This window comes from Zonotrichia albicollis, chromosome 1 (assembly GCF_047830755.1).
Source record: "Zonotrichia albicollis isolate bZonAlb1 chromosome 1, bZonAlb1.hap1, whole genome shotgun sequence".
NCBI classification, from domain to species: Eukaryota; Metazoa; Chordata; class Aves; order Passeriformes; family Passerellidae; genus Zonotrichia; species Zonotrichia albicollis.
This window is the reverse complement of record NC_133819.1, coordinates 10,355,043-10,375,276: the sequence shown is the minus strand read 5'-3', so window position 1 is coordinate 10,375,276 and position 20,234 is coordinate 10,355,043. Positions and strand designations below refer to the sequence as shown.

General features: G+C 41.2%; 1 protein-coding gene across 6 annotated transcripts in view; it reads left to right on the top strand.

The window, feature by feature from the left end:
• DIP2C (disco interacting protein 2 homolog C) overlaps positions 1–20,234 on the top strand; it is a 310,834-nt gene that overhangs the window by 176,253 nt on the left and 114,347 nt on the right. For all 6 annotated transcript variants that reach the window (XM_074554492.1, XM_014269188.3, XM_005480400.4 and 3 more), the window contains 3 exons: positions 1,025–1,135; positions 18,267–18,392; positions 19,218–19,427. In XM_074554492.1, coding sequence (XP_074410593.1) covers positions 1,025–1,135; positions 18,267–18,392; positions 19,218–19,427 — 447 coding nt within the window. The remainder of the gene's footprint in view (positions 1–1,024; positions 1,136–18,266; positions 18,393–19,217; positions 19,428–20,234) is intronic.

Here is a 20,234-nt window from a genome sequence, read left to right as displayed (position 1 = left end):
AAGAATAAATTTAGTTTTGTCAGGTCCTCCTGTTCTTTACCCCTGTGCATCACACACCCAAGGCTCTGTGCTTTGTTAGCTCAAAGCTGAATGCATCAGCTGGGCTTGTCTGCTCAGTTCTTCTCTGGAAGAGAGCAGGGAACCACCTCATGCCACCATTACAGATACAGGTTTGCTTTCTTTTCCTCTTGTTTGTTTGAACTTTCCTGCTTAAATCATTGCCTCCACTCTTCTCTGGAAGTTGTCAAAGAACATCAATTTCAGAAGTGTTCATATATCATGTTGCTGTTATATTACAACTGTAGTTTAAGAAGCTTTCAAGAAAGTACTTTAAAAAAAAAAAAGCAAATTCACTATGGGAAAGGGATTAATAAAAGGTTTGAATCTTAAAATACTGGATGTTTAGGCTCAGCATATTCAAATACCGCAGGTTTACAAGTCTATTTTTGTTGTTTTTCTTGAACAGGTTACTGTTTTCAGCCTGCTTTGGTGCAGTCATAGTTTACTTTCTGACCATTGGTAGGTAATAATGACGCCAGATATTATCACTAGTTTCCTTCCCACAGGAACTAGTTTCCATAGGTTAGAATTGTGTTGTCACCAGCTGACACCATCCAGCCAGATGAGGTTTTAGATGATACACACCAGATTTTCCTAGGAACCATTTTGCAGGAAGGTTTCAATATCCATTGCAATTCTGTCTTTATTAGCTCATTAAAATATGTCCTAAATACTACTTTATGAAAAGTCATCTGTTTGTGAGATAAAAAATGCCAAGCTTACTGTCTGTTTGCTCTTTCTATGTTGTCCATGACCCTGGAAAAAAGGGTTTTTAGAGAGAACCAGGAAAATAACCACATCAGAAAAGCAGACCAGAGGCAAGTAGTGTGCAGCCAATTGACACGACGCGCTTTAGGCACTGAATGTTCATTTCCTACTCCTAGTGTATGCTGCACTCCTCACTATAAATCTTCCAAAATTCAATCAGAATGAGCTGTTTGGTTTTTTTTTTTCATTGATGCAGGGGTGGACCAGGCCTTACCACAAGAACGTCGGACTCCTGTCACTCCATCCTCTTCCTCCCGGTACCACCGCCGCCGGTCCTCAGGGTCACGGGATGAGCGCTACAGATCGGGTGAGTGTCACTGCAGACCCCGGAACTGGAATGGAAATTTCAAATTTCAAATCTTTTCCTTGCTTCTTTAAAAGGAAGTTTGTTGTGGACTTGTGTAATTCACAGTGGGGAACGTTCATTGTGTGAATAGAGAGACGCTGTCCGAGCGTGCAGGGATGGAGTTACAAAGCCAAGATTCATCTGGAACAGGATCTGGCAGTGAGTGGCTGCAGAAAAGCCTCCTACAGGCACATTAGTACAAAAGGGAAGAGTAGGGAAAACATGGTCCCACTGCTGAATGGGGTAGGAGATCAGGTGACAAAGGGCATGGAAAAAGCCAAGATAATGAATGTATCCTTTGCCTTGGTCTGTGCTGATGATATTTGAGTTTTGGAAACCAAGGCATGTGAGACCCATGGGAAGGTCTTGAGCAATGACCACCTACCCTCTGTGAAGGAGGATCAGGACAGGGAATATTTGAACAAACTGAATGAATAGAAGTCTGTGGGACATGATGGGGATGCATCACTGACCAATATGAGTTCACTTTCAACTCCCCAAAAAGTTGTGTCACTCAGGGGAGGTTTCTGCAGACTGGGAGAAAGCAAGTTCATTGCTGTCTTCAGGAACAGCAAGAAATAGAATCCGGGAGCTACAGGCCAGCCAGACTCTTCTCAATCTCTTGGGCAGGTGGTAGAGCAAATAATGCTGGAAGCTCTTTTTAATCATATGAAGGACACAGTGGTGATTGGGAGTAGACAGCACAGATTTAAAAAGTTCTCTTAGTAGCTTGATCAATTCATGCTTGATCAGCCTAATGACCTTCTACAATGAGATGACTTCCCTGGAGCTGAAGGAAGAGCAGTGGAAGTTGGATGCCTTGAGTTTAGTGGGGCTTTTGACAGAGTCTGTCATAACGTCCTCCTTGACAAACTGGTGAAATGTGGATTAGATAAGTGGACAGCAAGATGGTCTGAAAATTGGCTGAAATTGAGTTCAGAGAATTGTGATCAGTGACACAGAGTCCAGCTGGACCCCAGTCTCTGATGGATACTGTAGGGAGTGAATACTGGCTAGTACCCCTTAATAGCTTCATTAGTGACTTTGCAGGTGAGACAGGGCCCTCTGCACACACTGGCAGATGATACCAAACTGGAAGGAGCAGACATGTGCACACATATGTAATGCCATTCAGAGGGATCTGGGCAGCTCTGAAATTTCTTTATTCTTAACCTTTGAAGGTGTAAACTTCATGTACTACACCTTCCCACAATGGAGGTTAGGTGTGCTCAGCTGTCTGAACCGCTTCAGGGGCTGCTGCAGCATGGGCATCCTTCTCAGACAGCAGCCTGAGGCCACAGACTGGTTCATCTGGTGCTGCCCCTCTTGCAGCTGCAGAATTAGGGAGCCATAGAGAGCAGCACCCACCAAGCTTTGTGGCAGAGAGACCCTGGTGAGCTGAGAGTCAGAAGCCAGGGCCTGATGGTTATGGAGGGTGTCAAGGAGAGTAAATCTGACTGTGGAGCCTTTGGATTGTGTTTGAGAGATGCCTCTTGATGGATGCAGTCACACTCATTCAAATATGAAAAAATTGACTTAAGCCTAAGAAAAAGCTTCTTTTTCTCCACTGGTACAAGCTGCCAAGAGAAACTGTGGTGTCTCCTTTCTTTCTTGGAGCTATTAAAAACCCTACTGGATGGGGCCCCAAGCAATGTGCTGTAGATGACCCTGCCTAGAGCAGGGAGTTGGACTGGATGGTCCCCAGAGGTTCCTGCTGACCTACTCCAGTCTGTGGTTCTGTGGCACAGCTGAATTTCACTGTACTGATTCTAGTTTGTAATACTATAAGAAAAATATTTAATTTGCAGTATAGCAAGTTGGGAACATCATTATGCCCTAAATAGAAGCACTGATTAAAGGAAGATAAAATTAATTTCAGAGCTGAACAGAAGGGTAATAACTCATTTCCAAGTGAATGGGATCCAACTTTCTCTGTGATACTGCTCCAGATATAACACAAAGTGAAGGAAGTGATTAGTTTAAAACTGGTTTATAATGGCTTCTCACAACAAGAAAGACATTGAGGTGTTGGAGCATGTCCAGAGCAGGGCAGTGAAACTGGCAAAGGGTCTGCAGCACAAGTCTTATGAGGAGCAACTGAGGGAGCTGGAGGTGTTTAACCTGGAGAAAAGGAGGCTCTGGGGAGACCTTGTCACTCTCTACAATTCCCTGGAAGGAAACTGGAGAAAGGTGGGTTTCAGCCTCTCCTCACAAGTAACAAGAGACAGGACAAGAGGAAATGGCTTCAAGTTGTGCCAGGGGAGTCTTAGATTGGATATTTGGGAAAATTTCTTCACCTAAAGAGTTGTTAACCACTGGAACAGGCTGCCCAGGGAAGAGGTGGAATGACCATTCCTGAAAGTATTCAAAAGGCATGTGAATGTGGCACCTGAGGATGTGGTTGAGTAGTGAACATGGTGGTGCTGGGTTAATGGTTGGTCTCGTTAATGTTGTCTTTTCCAACCTTAACAATTTTGTGACTCCATAAAGAAAAAGGGAGCTCTGAAACTTCTTTACTCCTACCTTTGAAGGTGTAATTAAGGATAATTGTGGAGCCATAGACAGCAGCACCCACCAACCTTTGTGGCAGAGAGACACTGGTGAGCTGAGAGTCAGAAGCTGGGGTCTATGGAGGGTCTCAAGGAGAGTAAATTTGACTGTGGAGGCTCTGGATTGTGTTTGAGAGATGCCTCTTGCTGGATGCAGTCAGACTCATTGTGCTGACACAACTGGAAAATCGTGGAGAGCTCCTTATTAAACCTTTTGTAACATATCTCTGATTCATTCCATTAGTCAAAGAGCTTGACAGTCCCATTTAAAGGAAAATTAAATGATAAATGTGGCAGAGAAAGTTCATGTGTGTCCAGACCATTCTGATAAATTTTTAAAACTCCCTCCTCCCCTCAGAAACCCTGGGTTCATACTGTAGATGTTGCCAATTTTTTTTGTTGAATAATGGTTGTGGTATCTGCATAATAATTCCTTGATATATAAGCTCCTAGAAGCTTCTCCAACATTACACTATAAATGGTCTGATTTCTACCCAGTTTTTAAATAGGTAAAAAAATACTATTCCTGAACTTGTCTAATTTGTGGGCGTTCAACACATGGTCCTCAAATCTCCAAGCTGTGACTCTCCAGAGCAGTTCTGTTGAAAACAAGAGCATTTGACTGTGAGTTGAAAGTCTGCTTGAGCTGTGTTTGCCATTTGTACATGAAGGTGTTGAGTCAATTTGGGGATGAGCAAAAGGAGGCATCCTGCATATCTTCATTGTGTGCCTCTTCTGAGACCCCAGGACTGTTCAGTTGGTGTTGCTGCCTCTTGGTTTCAGTTGCTGCCTTAAAAGGAAGGCATTTGTTCAGAGAAATGGTACATGAGGTCCTGTCTTAGGGATAGGGCAAGTTGCAAGTTGTAATTATATATATATATATATATGTATAAAAAATAAAGGCACAAACTTCTGAGTTACTGAAAAGTTAGGAATTCAGTGTAAAGGGCTGTTGTTAGTGCAGGAGTCTCACTTTAGGAGAGTCAGGACTATACTATAAATTCAGATCTTGCTGCTCTGAAAATGTTCTCAGTGTTAAAACTGAGAAGTTTGACAGTATTTTGGGATTTCTGGCAAGGCTTTGAATTCCTAGCTTGGTTGCTGTATATATGACTCCTCAGCAAGGCAACAAGCTCTCCAGCAAACTGGTTTGAACAACTCCTTCATCTTCACTCACTCAAAAAAACCCCAAATGTAGCAAATTTCAGTAAAGGTAAATGTAGGTATACATTTCACAGATCATCTTCAAATTTACTTCCAGAGGAGCTTTGCTAAGATACAGTGCAATGTTTGTTGGATAAAAAAACCAACAAACAACCCTGAACTATGCCCTCCCCTTCTATGTATTGCCCCTGTGAGATCAGAAGTCTGTTTCTTTCTTGGTCGTTTAATTACTCAATTATTACTGTAGGTTGCAAACTTGCAAGTCAGATTTCATTCTGGTTATCTTGTTTTCAGATTCAGATTTGCTTCAGGTAGAAGTCTTTGGCTTGTTGTTTTGCTGTGCTTAATACTTCAGCATCTCTGCTCTGATCACATTGTGATTGTTAGATCCTAGCTGTTACCCAGATTGAGTGTTTGTTATCATATTTGGCACATCTGCTTGGAAAAAGCCCAAAACAAAATGAATACACACGCTTTAACCAATAAGGAATTCACATCTAGGAAAACACTTCCCTTCCTTAGTGTTTTTGCACAGTTTATTTCAATTAACATCTGCAAATAAATTTCCCATACCAACTCTGATCAAAGTCCTTCTCTGTCTCTTCTTGGTCAGGTTTTCCTAATTGGAAGTCTAAGATTCTGAAAGTCATCCAGTTCTCCTTCCCTGCCTTTGCTTTTTATGTGGATTTAGATGTCAGCAAAGATTGTTAATGAACTCTCTTTGGAGACTCAAAATCATTGCTGCCACTAATATCACCTTCAACTTATTCTCTTGTATTATTCAAAATGTCAAACTGTGACATTTTTAATCCCTACCTGTTTTCTTACTTCAATCTTTATTATTATTATTATTTCATTAATGTTGTAACCAAATATTTCAGCACTATAATTTCAAAAACTGACTTTCTATGATTTTATATTCTAAATAAAACTGACACTTGAGATTGTGGACACTATTTTGTTCCCTAAATGTTCCTGGGATATTTTTTGTTTCAAAGTAATTGGATTTTAGAATTCAGCCTTCACTGGAAATTTAGTCTAATTCTTTAAAACCAAAAAGGTTTAAAATTTCCTGGCTGCTTCTTTTTATACAGGAAGGGAGCCTGAAACCACAATGTTCCAAAATGTCAGCTTTGATCATTTTTCAGATGTCTAAAGAAATATAAAATGCTATAAAGTGTAGTAACTGAATTAGTGGAGGGTGAAGCGATATTATTTACTTTATACAAATGTGGCAAATAGTTTAGCTGATATTAATCCAAAAGCATTCCTTGATTTGTTTACTACTGATTAAAAAAAAAAAAATCTCCTAGTATTTCCACATTTGGAAATAGTATTTGGAAAGGTTTGCCAAGTGTAGATCATGGCAATGTTTTTCTCTTAGCAACTGCCATTCCTTGTGCTATAACATTATCTGGGGGCTCGAGATGACACTGGAGCCAAATGGTGCTGCAGGCTGGATCAGGAACTTTTGCCAAGAGCCTTTTCTGGCCCAATGGATTTTCAGGCAGGAGAGCTCAGACAGAGGAATGCTGGCTTGTGGAATAGATGTCAGCACTGGGCTTGGTCTGCTATGGGGCTGCAGAGTCAGGCTCAGACTGGAGCATGAGTGAACGATGGACATGTAGACGTAGCTGCAGTTGGCCATACAGTTTTTGTTTCCTTGGTGCCCTTTAGGATCTTGGTTTCTCAGCTACTTTTGGAAGCTGCAGATCCATGGATTTGGAATGCTGTGTTGAGATAAGGAGATGGGAATTATATGGTGGATTATGCAAGGGGGTAGCCTGAACAGCCCAGCTTTCACACCACTGCTGTGCTGTCTGAATGAGCTGACTCAGCTGAAGACTGACATTTTCAGAGGCTCTTGTCCCTCCACACTGTCACTGTGGCCCTGTTTGCTCACTGGTGGCAGTGGCTGCATTCTGCTCTTGCTAACACTAAAAAACGAGCATTCTGCTCTTGCTAACACTAAAAACCCTCACAGGAGAACATGAAGTTTCTGGAACTTCTTTACTCCTACCTTTTAAGGTATAATTAGGCAGAATTATGGAGCCATAGAAAGCAGCACCCATCAACCTTTGTGGCAGAGAGACCCTGGTGAGCTGAGTCAGAATGCACCATTATTTAAAGTGCCATCATATCAGCTGTCCTGCTTTTGGCAGAATGGTCTTTTTGGTGCTTAAAACCCCCTCTGCAGTGTAGCCCTGTGGTGACAGTCCTGCCTGAGCTTGGCCCTTGCTTGTCCTGCCGTGGTGGTGGCCGGAGCTGAGCTGGGCTCTGCTGCCACGTAAAGGCTGCAGTGCAGTATAGCAGCAGCTGCTGGGCCCTGCCAGACACAGCCCTGGGCAACTGGGCACCTCCTTGGCATCAGAAATTGTGCTCTTGGTCACCATTAATCTCCCCCAGTTCTTTGTTTCCCAGCCTGTCACGGTCTGTGGGGTTCAGAGAGCAGCTCTCCCTCAGAGACCTTCAGCAGCTTTCTGGGGAGCAGGTGTGTTCTCCTCCCTCAGCTGGGATCAACACACAGGGAGCTGAAACACCAGGTCCTTTCCAACTTCCATTTTCCCAAAAGGACACCCTGTGGCCTTTAGATGAGGCCAAAGCAAGAAGCTTGAGTTCTCCATCCCAATGCTGAAAACCAGAGCACCTTCTCGTGTGCCAGGACCTGTCTTTTACTGTTTCCACAGTAGTCAGTAATAAAAACCCACCTAAAACCAGAATGGATAACAGAAAAAAAATGTGCACCAATAAAATTTAAAAACTAAAAAAAGAGCAACACTAATTGCTAGGGAATGTGGTGTAATATATTCAAAGGCACATGGATATGTTAGGCTTGAGATAGTGTCTCTATGGTTTCTACTGCTCCAGAATTCTCTGATGAGATAAGAATGGGACAAATGGGTTGGGCCAAGGTTATCAAGTCTCCTGTTTTTCATGAACTTTGTAATAGGCCTTGAAGATGACCAGAGCACTGTCTGCAGCAGTGTAATCCTTAAGAGAAGTGAGACCAATGAGCTCTAAAAATGGAGTTTTCCAGGTGTCAGGAATGATGTGGGAAGTAGCAGCATAAGTGGAATTGTGCTGCATCTGTGTCTGGAGATTAATGGTGTCCTGGAAGTAAGACCAGCAAGAGAGAGCACGTGCACTGCATGGGCTCAGTGGAGAGGTTTAAAAGGCACAGCAGCAGGTGAGCACGGAGCTGGGAGCTGAGAAATGGAGAGTTTTGAGAAATGCCATTTGTGGAAACAGCATCTCTCAGCTGGTAGCATGGAGGAAGGGTGGGGGCTGTAGTGTAGAGGAAGGTGGGTGGCTGTGGTACCTGCACTCCCAGCTGGGAGAGTACCTCCCTTCTGGCACGTCTGGGGATTTTTTCCCCCATAATTGAGGTGGTGGAGGTGAGAAAGAAAAAATTGGTCTGGTACAGCATCGTTGTACAGCTGCCAGCCCCCATCCTGGAGATCCCACCACTGCAGGGAACAGCTCATTTTCCAAGTGCACTCAGCACTCCTTTTAAAAGATATCTTAACATAGGAGATAGTTGAAGGTACTGCAAATGCATCCTAACTACACCTCTCACAGCTCAAACTCCTGAGCCACCTTTCCCATACTGGTCTTCAAAGGGGAAAAGACAGAATATAATTTATCTGAGCATGAAATTGTTAAACTTCAGAACAAATCATCCCAGGCCAGGTTTGAGGCTCATTTGTAATATGATAATTAGGAATGAAAGAACATTCCCTGTAGACCCAAGTTCTAGAGATGCTGGCACCAGACCTGTTTTAGCTGAGCTGCTTCTCTAGGAGCCTCAGTACCTGTCTCACCATGGATTGTTCTCATTTACCACGAGGTAGGTGTGTGCATGAACCCTAACAAAGGTTGGTCACATTTTGGGTCTTTGCAGCTTACCTCATGGTGATTTGAAAATATACAGGTAACTTATATTTTGTGGTTTTGAAAGGATGTTCAAGATCTTGTTCTGCCAGAACTGACAAAAAATAATTGCACTATGACATTATGAGAGCTGTGCATGCTAAAGGATGGAAAGGGAAGATTTGAGGAATATTTTTATTGAACCCTCATCATTTAGCATTTCTCCAAAGAATAAGGGGAAAGGAAAATGTGTTTAATGTGCTATCTATTAGAATGGGACTGCCTATAAATGTTCATGTGACTGATCATAAAACAGATAATATTTTAACCCTAAATTTGTAGAAGTTAATTTGAAATACTTGTAGAAGTTAATACTTATAGAAGTTAATTTGAAAATCATTGAGCTAGCTGTAAACAGACTTATTCAAAAATTAATTAAACTCCTATCTGATTTAGCTTGCTTACAAATTTCAAGCTACAACTCATTAGGGACAAAAAACAAGTTGAATAAAAATGCTGGCTAATATGTAATTTATATGACCACATCCTTGCTTTTGACCCAGCAGAAAAAGTTTGTGAGGATAAGTATAGAGCTCTTGAGAAAAATTGTTTAAGGATCTCTAGAGAGAAACAAATATAAAGTTAGTTCAGATTGCATAGTAAAGGGGCTTGAGATGAGATCACTGTGTGAAGCTGACTTCCAGAGTGCATTACAAATGGGATAAATAAATAAATGGAGGGATGGAAATTATTAGTGGGAGACCTGCATGTTGGGATTTTATTTCACTTATGAGTAGAGTTAATACAATTTTAAACTCAGAGTTTTGAGAAAAACATTTTCAAAGTAACTTTTTTATAATACCTGAATAATCCAAATTAAAGCAAAAGCTATGCAAGACCAGCTGTGGAGTCAGGGACTTCAATCTGTTGTTTTGGTGGCCTCTGTTTCCAGCATGTGAGCTCTGTGCTTCACATCCTGCCCATACAGCTTTCCCAGCCACGTGTTCAGCTCCTCTCTTCCTTCCACCCAGGATTATGGATTATTGCTGTGCCAGCCAAAGTGGGAGATGACAGCCATGCTCCTCTTCCTTAGTTTAGCTTTCTGACCACATGAGGACATACCAAGCATCTGGTTGGTGCATGTGTGCAGCAGGTGGGGGTGGAAGATGCTCAGGAGTGCTCAGCATTGGCTGAAGGATGGCACAGCCCTTCCACCCCCACTGGGGTTTGTTGGCTGCAGCGTCCTGAACAGCCAAGCCTTTTGCAGTGGCACATTCATGGGAGTGCACATCTTTTCTAAAGCACTGACTTTTAACTGCCAAAAAATGGAACAGATCAACAAAACTCAGCCCCAAATTTATGAAAAGACAGCAGGAGTTTCCCTTGCCTCTCCATGTATCCCCAGTTCCCAGTAAAGCCAGGGGCCTAATATAAATATTAGCTTAAATATCCCAAAGGCTAAAACTTGCACACATAAGTTGTTTTTTGAAAGGTAAGCAACAGTTTATTTCTGTTAGTAACCTCCACAGCCCTCCTATAAATGAGAATTATCTTAGAGCAGCTGTTCTTGCATTCAATCATGTGCTGACTGTTGTGAGTGCCATATTTCAGAATTTATAGCACACCTGCTTCCAGATGGAGAGAAATTAGGTGTCACACAGTTTGGGCCATGTGCTTTCCTATCTTAATACCCAGAGAGATTGTGAAAGTATTCTGAGACTGCTTCATTATAGCATCACCCCCTGCAAAGATCTGGTATTATATGGACTCACTATCACATTCCCAGGGGTGAGATGATTTCCAAGGGACTGATCTGTGTTGGATGAACACAGCAAAATTTTTATGAAATCACTTGCCCTGCATCTGCCTGAAAATAACCCAGTGATGTCAGCCAGGACAATGAAAAGACAAAACCCAACTGTAATCTGTTCTGATGATACCACATTTACCATGTTTCACCTTATTTAGCATGTCCTGATTGCATTTCCAATAAATGTAGCGACCAAGTTATCTCTATTCAGAGTATTTACAGGCTGCTTATTAGGAAATGAATTCTCAGTGTTTCCTTTGTCACCATGGTAGCTCTGACAAAGGTCTGATTAAACTCAGAAGCAACTTTCATGTTTTCAACTACTGGTTTCCTGTAAGACAGCAATTACCAACCTTCTCTCTGTATAATTACTTAGCATACAACTGCTATACTTACCATTGTCTTATCCAGAACTTTCAGCCAAAATTCACCTTTGATAATGCTGTTTTCTTATAGTATCAGCTGTTTCCCTGCAATAACTAGAAATTGTTTTGATAATTCTGTTGCACTCTGTGTTGATGCAGCAGAAAATGGCCTTGCTCCCATTGGCTCCTCTCTCTGCTCTTCCAGCTGTTTTCCTTGATGCCATCCCAGATGCCTGCTTCCCTATGACAGAGATTTATTTGTGGTTTTACTTATTTGTTAAATGTCTGACTTCAGGGCTGATCCTCTACTGCAGCATAAATGAGACATAACTAGGTATATTATATGTACCTAAATAACCTCTAAAAATCCTTTGGTATTCTCACCTCATTAGAGCAGAGCATCAGCCTTCTTGATCTTGATAATCTGCCATTCTCTGAGTGAGTTAGTTGTGTTTGAGAGCTATCCTGTAACAAGCAAGGAGTCTAAACCTTCTCAGGGCTTAGGTCTGTGTTACTCCCAGTTGTGTCATCTATCATGTTACCAGGAATTGACTGCTAATGCAGAGGAATAAAGATTGTTTCCAATGGCTAGCTCAAAACAAAACAAAAAAAAAGACAGAGTTCAGAGGAGAGGAATGAGAATTGGAATTACCCGAGCCAAAAGGAAGAAACAGAAGAGATGGATGGATTCAGATCACAACTAGGTTTGTCTCCAGGCAGTTTTATTCTTTCAGGAGCACATTCCCTGAAAGGAGGGATGGAAGTGGTACCCTTACCTCGCAACAGGCAAGCCAGGCTGCAGAAGATCGTAGGGACTCTGTTAGGTAATTCTGCATCTGTACAGAAAAAAATTAGGCAACAGCTTGTTTTTTCATATTTGTGTTTCTTAAACTGCTGGTGATTGCATATGAAGGCTTTATAAATCCTGAGAAATTGAAAACATGAATAAAACTAGAAGAAGGAATATATCTCATCAGAAAAAGAGGCAGAAACAGATTCTAAAATCTTGGTTCTTGCAATGCACAACTCCTGTCTACAGCCAGTTTAATTGCTTGTCTCAAAAAGAGACAGGGCTGCGTGGTAAATGAGATGCAGGAGAACTGCTTGACACACAATGGCAAGACCTGATTTAAGTACAAAAGAAGATAATGTTGTTCTTTTGTGTGCTGAGGCATTTTATGCAAGGGCTGTGAGGAACAGTTTTATAATGTGGAATTTTTAAATGCAGCTGTTGCTGGCCGTGGGAGGAGCACCCTGTTCTGTGATCTGTGCAGAGCTCATACCCAGATCCCTGATCTCTGAGGAGGCACTGCTTTGCTTTCAGTGTTTTGAGTGTTTGACATGCCTATGGAGCAAATGCAGCTAATATTGAATAAAGGAAGCTGCTGAGGCAAGTTAAACTTATGTAGGGGAAAAAAAAAACCTAATAAGCCCTCCACCTTGAGGAAGAATGCAACTGTAATTTGTTGAATAGGTTTTTGTTCTTTTAAAATAGAAGATCTAAAGAAAAAAGAGCAAGTTCCTTTGCTAAAAGCTGCAAAAGTCTTTAGGAGGACTAGGAATTTGCAGCATATTTCAAATGTCGCTGTTGCAGTTCAGAGCTTTAAAGGATTCTGTCTCTGGCCCAAGTAAGGAATGGGGCATCGCTGTTCATGGGTGGAAGGGGTAGGGTGAGTCAGAATTATGCTCCATGCCAAATGAAAATGCATTCTTTGGAAGAGTGCTCTGTTAGCAGCTGTAGAGAGACATGAAATGCTGCAGCAGGGCTCCACATGTGGAGCAGGAAATGGCTGGCCTTGTTCATCACACAACAATTGGTTTTTGCTTCAGGAAAAGAAGACTGATTTGCTTGTGGAGACAGCTGAGCCTAAAAGGATCATACATACTGTCTTCCCTAAAGGAAGTGAGTAGGAGAGGGCAGCTTGTCATAGAGGGAAGTCTCCACTTGTTCTAAGTATGCATATATTTGTGCAAGGAGGAGAGAAAGTATGTTCCCTAAAAAAGGCTTCATGAGAAGTTCCAAAGATATTTATATTATCCCAGAGCCAGTTAAAACCATCCAGCTCAACTTCTGACTAAATAAAAATTTGTAGAGTTCCCCCCAAAAAAGATTTCAGGACAGCATATGGAATAAATGGTTAAAGAACACTGTGAACAAGGAGTCAAAAGTATCAGCGGTATGAAATAATTGCGTTTATAGTGTTTATTTCTGTATTTCTGGGCATTACTATTTTACTTTGACCAGTGCCCACCTATCATCAGTGAACCCTGCTCTGTCCCTATCTCCTGTCACTCAGTCACCCCATTTGGGGAGGGTGTCCATGGCAAGCTGTGTCTATGCAGTAATGTCTGTTTTAGTGGGGTTGGCTTTTTTCTATAAACCTTTCCAGTCAGTCCAGGAGCACACCATTGTGCCAAGTTATGAGATAAACCAGATGAAAAGAGTGACTGCACTCAGCAGACACCTCCCAGGAAAGCTGGGCAATCCATCCTGCTGATGGCATGAGGAATTTGCAGCGGTGCAGAGTTTCTGCTATGGAGCTCGTTGGCCAGAGCCATAGGTCATCACTCTGGAAGTCTGAACTTGCAGACCCTTATTCTCTGTGCCAGTTTTAATTTCTCTGTCCTTGGTTTTCAGATCTCATCTCTTGTATAATAACAGATCATTAGCTCTTTGAAAGGAAACTTTCTTTCTACCACCTGCTTGTTTTTACAGTTCCACTTCCTTTCTCTTTCACTTACTGACTTTATTCCCAAAAGTATGGTTGCCCTTTCTGTCCTGTCATAGAAAGTAAAGGAAGAGAATAAACAAGTAAAAATGCTTGAATGCAACAGGGAGAAAGCTGGGGACAGAGCTGTTGTGTCTGCAGTTTGCAGCCCATAAGAAATATGTCAGGTTGAATGCTGAGCACCAGGTTGATTGGTGTTAAGCAATGAGCACAAGTTAAAAATTGAACTTCCCCAAGCTTGGTGCTTTGCTCTTTCCCATTTATTGATTCTTTGAGTATAAACACACAAATTAGATTCAATGTGTGGTTGGTCAAGCTAAAACAGTGAAGGACCACTGTGCCTTACTTCCCACCACTGTAGACAGAGGCAATGATATTTTATTCTATGCTCTAGATTTTCTGTTAAGACATTCTTGTGGAAAAAGCCAGGTGGGAAGATAATAAAATGATTTCTTTATCTATAGGAGAGCTTTGAAGGGTCAGGATCTGGAGTCGTTTTATCAGCTATAACAGTGTAGTTAGAATGTCACATGAAAGAACATTTCACCTAAAAGCATGATTTTTCCACTTAGAAAACACCTTCCACTCAGAAGGCTTGAGTGCAATTACATCAAGGTATATTTCTGTTTGAAACTCTATCAGAAGTTTATAGTAGACAAGAAATTACAGCAAGCAATACTATAAAGAAGACAGAAGAAATGCTCTTTTAATAATTTTCTTTTTAATGCAGGCATTTCTGTGTGTTGTTTCTGGACCAAGTTTTCATACTTGAACAATTTTTTCAGAAAAATTATTGAGAAAACAGTATTTCATAGCAATACTCAGTCACAGTATGAATTCAGTTAGTTTGAGTATGCCAGGGTAGATTGAGAAGGAATTCAGACACTTTTATCAGTGCAAGACAGGGGCATCATCCTACCAAAGATTGTTTGAAATTGTAATGTGATGTTCCTGCTGATGCTGTGTATGATGTGTGGAGAGTACAAACTGCTTTGTGATGATGGGATTTGTGGGGATAGCAGTTTCCTGTCCCAAAGGAACTTGGATATGTCTTCTTACTTTGTCCCAATGTGCATCTCAAATGTGGTTTCCTTTCTTTAGAGAACAAGGAGCATCCAGTTCCTGTTGTGTAAATTCCTGTTGCAAATCTCCTTGTATTTTTTCAGTAGCTGTTAGGGACAGCTTTGAGGAGGCAGTGCATTACATACAATAGGATGGACACCATGGCCCATCTTTGACCCAGGTAAAGGGAAAGAGCTACCATACTCCTGTCCAAATACATGAGAAGCAGGTTGCCAGGGATACTGGTCATGTATGTATGTTTCAACTTGGATTTAAATCCATGCTTCATGAAAGTACAGTAAGAGATTATTAGTTGCGTTTTAGTTAATATTCCTTGTGCTACATAAGCAAAGTTGGTTTGTAGGCCAGAAAAGCAAAGCTAAAACCTAGAGAAAAGCAAAGTATGTGTATGCAAAGTGCATATCTGAAGCTGATATTTGCTGGGAATAAACCTCCTTACTGTTTCTGTCTTGCTGTGATTACAGGATAGGTAATGTAACCCATGCTTTGCTCTCAAATAATTCTGAAGTATCAGTCTGGCTTTCCCTCACCTCTGATTTCTCAGTATTTGTGTCTTGGTCTTGAGGCATGAAGGGCTTGAAGGCTGCTCATAGCTTAACCAAGTCCCCCTCTGTACAAGGATGTTCAGACAGGTTAAGAGCATCTTCAGAACCCACCAACAGGCTTTCATTCAAAAGGAAGAACTTACATTCTATATCAGCTGTTATTCATTCTTTACCCAATCCTTAGCCATTCTTTATATGCCTAGAGAATCTTTGTTTAGCCAAGAGTTTTATTCCTGAGAGAAAACATTGTGGAAAGATTCTTCACCCAAGCTTGACTGTAAACTCTTGATGATGAGTTTACAGGGTAATTTTAGGGTGAGAGGACCATCTCTGGATTATCTATCCTCAGCATTTTCTAGACATGTGTCCCAGGGTTTTTTGGTAGCCTCCATAATCTGAGTTATGCCTTCCAAATATTTGATCTTGCAGGCTGAGCTGGGAGCAGGTGTGTGTGTTCCTTCTGCCCAGTCAGCTTCCCTCTTGTTTATTCAGAGTTTCTTGTCTTTGACATTGTTTTGCTTTCCTGTGAGGTTTTGGGTTTGGATTTTTTAAACTATATATAGTGTGGTTTATTCCATGGTAGCCCATTACAAATTAAACACATCAAGAATGTGCCTTATTAGGAAAACAATTCAATTCCTGGACTCCTGTGGACTCATTTGAAAATTAAAATCCTGCAGAGTGTTTTTAATTAAGCTGATGAGTCTACCTTCTTATATCAAAACAGCATCAAAAAGGAAATCAAAGAATTCACAAGTTCTGATTCAGCATCCAGCTGTCACTAAGCATTTTAATGATTTTCTGTCAGCTGTCCTCCTTTAAAAATTTTTGGCAGAATTTCTTCTCCCTCCTGACGCAGTTAAAACACAATTCTATGTACAATAATATACAAATAGTCCCTCCTGTTTTGATCAGCAAAATTTATTTTCTTCCAATTTTTTTCCCAAAAATTACTGTACAGTGTTGGTTTGTCCCTTTTCTAAAGGGAAAGCTTTTGCCTTTTTTTTTTTTTTTTTTTTTTTTTACTACTTGATATCTAATTGCTGTCCTTTGAAGGAAAATCAAGAATTTTCCCTCTTTAACAGATAAGAAACTGTTAGGGAGCATGTTCAGTCGTGTGTACCTCATTGACATTGGTGTGAAGTGAGCAGGTAGGAATTTATCTTGGGGCCATGCTGTTAGGTAAGACTTACATTCTTTATTTTTATAGTGTGATATTTTTCACATAAATTTTCTGATACTTTTCACATAAACTTTTCATCAGTTTTTAATTATAATAAAGACCTTAAACTTTCTGCTTAAAAATAATGACAGGAGAGAAATTGTCCTCTGTGTTGATGATAGCATTGGTTCTTCCTTCATTTTAGTCCATCAGCTGTATGGTTCTTTTATCTTTTGAGAACAGTTTTCCAGCTTTGCAGTTTGCTTTTCTTTGCTGATATCCTCATCCTCTTCATGATTTAAAACAAAAGAAAGCAACTCACAGAAGTAGCTGGTAATTGTGCCTTTTTTCACTCTTCCCTGTTGTACTTCTACTGAGAGGTGCTTAAGCCCTGGCAGAAAATAGGAAACACCATTATTGGAAATGAGACACTGCAGCTTATCAGCAGCTTATCATCCAATGCTTCTAGTCATCCTTCCAGGTGTTACTCACAAATTACATAAATGTGACTCAACCAACGCTTCTTTAAATAAGGATATATATATATATATATACACACACACATATATATAGATACTCTTCTCTTTCCTGTTGCTTTTCTTGGGGCACATTGCCTGTTCAGAGCTGCCACCACATCCATAGAGGACAAGGATAATGACAGTGTGCTGCCAACCCAGCCTGTGAGGGGGGTCTTCCAGGAGATGCAGCAGCAGGAGAAGTGGGATCACTTTGGATTAGACCCCATTCACTGTGCTGCTGATCCACAAATGGGAACAACTGAATCATGCACATGAATTGCTGTATTTTCTACAGCTGACCAGTGTCAGCTGGTCAAAAGGCAAGATATCAGATAGTGTGGCAACTTCTTTGCCCACAAGGAACTCCTGTTGGCTGCCATGTCTTTTGCATACACTCACCTCATGTGAATATATGTCCCAATTCCACTGAAATATGCAGACAAACAGTGCAAGGTAGTAAAGGCAGACTTGTTTCAATATGTAGTTATGGTAGTAATTAAAGAATGGTGCTTAAAACAAAGTCATTATCAAAAAGTCACTCACATCTTTTAGACATGATAAATGGACTTTTTCAAACTCTGGCAGGCAGGCAGCTATAAATCCATGGGAGAGGTAGAGAAGCTGTTCGCCTCCCCAGGGAGAAGGGAGCTGTTGGGTATTGTGGACTGGCTGGTATGAGCTGTGTGCAGCACCTGCCTGCAAAGCACCACATGTGTGCTCAGGGTGTTTTTTTCCTCATTCCACCTCAGGCCAGCCCTACATAGTACTTATTTTTCTGTGAATAATGCCAAGTGACAGTGGCAGGAGAAGGATTTGGGAATGAGAGACCTGTTGCCATTTCTGTTGTGGCATTTTACATACCTTTTACCCTTCAAGAAAATGTTCTTGTTCACTTACTCTGTGTGACTTATCTGTAAATTGAAAACCTTATCCATTAAAAAAAATGGGCACTGCTAATACACACTGAAAACAGCAATGGTCACTGAAGTAGCAGCTCCAGGTTAAATAAAGGTTTGCCCTGGGGAAGTGATGTTCCTGCTCTTCAAATACTGCAGCACTGTTCTGGGAGTATCATACAGCTCAAAGGGCTTGTTTGTTAGTACAGCACTTTTCACTGTGGCTGCTTTTTGTGCAGAGGAGAACTCCAGCAGTTGCTCTGAGATGCTGTGTGTTCCTGGGCTCCCATCACGGGATGTTCCCTGTCAGCCCAGCTGGCACAGGCTGTGCCAGGTCTGCTGGATGCACAGAGAGCAGCTCCTTCCTGTCTCACTCTGGCTTCACTCCTCTTTCCTTGCAGATGTCCACACAGAAGCAGTGCAGGCAGCCCTTGCTAAGCATAAAGAAAGGAAAATGGCAGTGCCCATGCCCTCAAAGCGACGTTCATTGGTGGTGCAAACATCAATGGATGCCTACACACCTCCAGGTGAGTATCTCTGTTTTTATGTGAATTTTAAAAGTGGTTCTTTGTGCTGCTATGAACTGCTAATCTGTCAGCATAGACAGTAATGGAAATGTCATTTGATGCACACTGAGCTTAACTGAGGTGTGTTTGAAGAGAAGGTGAACTGAGTAGTGGAAAAGTCAACGGGGACAGTTCACAGGATTGCTTTGCCCTTGGTGATACCTTAGCTGGCACTGGTCCTTTTGGGCTTACAAGGACCTAACTATGGCCAGCTTGTCATATTTTATAGTAGTCTGATTTCCTTTCACTTTTCTGGTTTATTCCTTAACAATGTAATGTTACATTATCTTAACAATTAGTTGTGCCATTCCTTTTGAAGTTTATCTGTTTTTTTATCCGCTAGACTGTGAAAACACCCCACATCTCATGCTTCTCATACTCACTGAATCTGGCTGAGACTCCCATTTCACTGAGGATTGGACTTTGTACAATTGGAAAAGTGTCTCACAGATTTGTGGAGTGAGCTTGGGAAAGTTTTTTTAAATACTGTCTGCTGGCCAGAGATCTTCAGAAGATTCTATTTAACATTATAAAGGAAGACTTTAATTTTAATTTTTTTTTTTTGGTACAATAATACACAGGCCATGACCTAAGAGCAGGAGAGGTGCACAGTTAGCAGCTGACTTAGTTTCAGTGCTTTCAGTGCTGCACTTTTCTCATTATGTTTGCCTACCTCCTGAGATTTTCTTCATGGCACTTTCCTGAGATTTTTGATATTAATATGAGTTATTTCTGTTAAGAAACCCCCAAAGCACTGCAAGCTAACAAGCTGTTTTTACTTACTAGATACTTCTTCTGGTTCAGAAGACGAAGGCTCCGTCCAGGGTGACTCCCAGGGAACTCCCACCTCCAGCCAGGGGAGCATAAACATGGAACATTGGATCAGTCAAGCGATCCACGGCTCTACCACATCAACCACTTCCTCCTCCTCCACACAAAGTGGAGGCAGTGGTGCTGCACACAGACTAGCTGATGTTATGGCTCAAACACATATAGGTCAGTATACAGGTGTGTGGAGTGTGTCCAGTTTAACATGAATTTTGACTCTCACATTCAGCTGATGCTGAGATGTGAAGTCATAAAAAAAGTCTTTCCTGTGCTTCTTTGCTTTTTAATATTTATATATATTACATGGAAAGAAAGTCCTACTTTCCTATTTCAGAAGGGGGAAAAAGGGGAGTTTAGATTTGGGGGTAAGCTTATGTTGTGGCAAATAGGGTCTAGCTGTTGGTTACCAAATACCTTAAAATGTAGAGTTGCATGACTTCCATTACTTAGCACTATAAAGGTCTCTGTAGGATTCATCAGTAAGGAAAATCAGTGCATGCATCATTAGGGATTGCTTGCATATGAGTTTCCCCCACTGCTGCACCACTTTAATTACATAGCTTGAGTGATTTTTGATAATTTTGTTAACAGTAGTCCTCTCAAACATATTTTTTCTGCACTTAATTGAATTTAGAATACTTGAACTAGGATATCTAGCGATTGTACTCGGTGGGAGAGACCATTATAGAGCTTCAGAGAAGGGAGCTGTTATTATTAATATCTTGTTTATTTCCTTTATAAAGATGCTAGGAAGTCAAAGCTTTCTTTCCATTAGGGCTAAGCTTCACAGACATTATTTCTGAATATTGTGCCATTGACACTGGTCTTTATTAACATGAGGCAGCTGTTTACCTGGATATGTGGAAAGCAAGGCTTGGTTTCCATTCACTCTTCAGCTGCTTATCATACAAGGCCTTTGCTTTGTGTATGTTCTTGCTGGGGTGTGTATTTTCGACTCTCACTAAAAATCTGTTG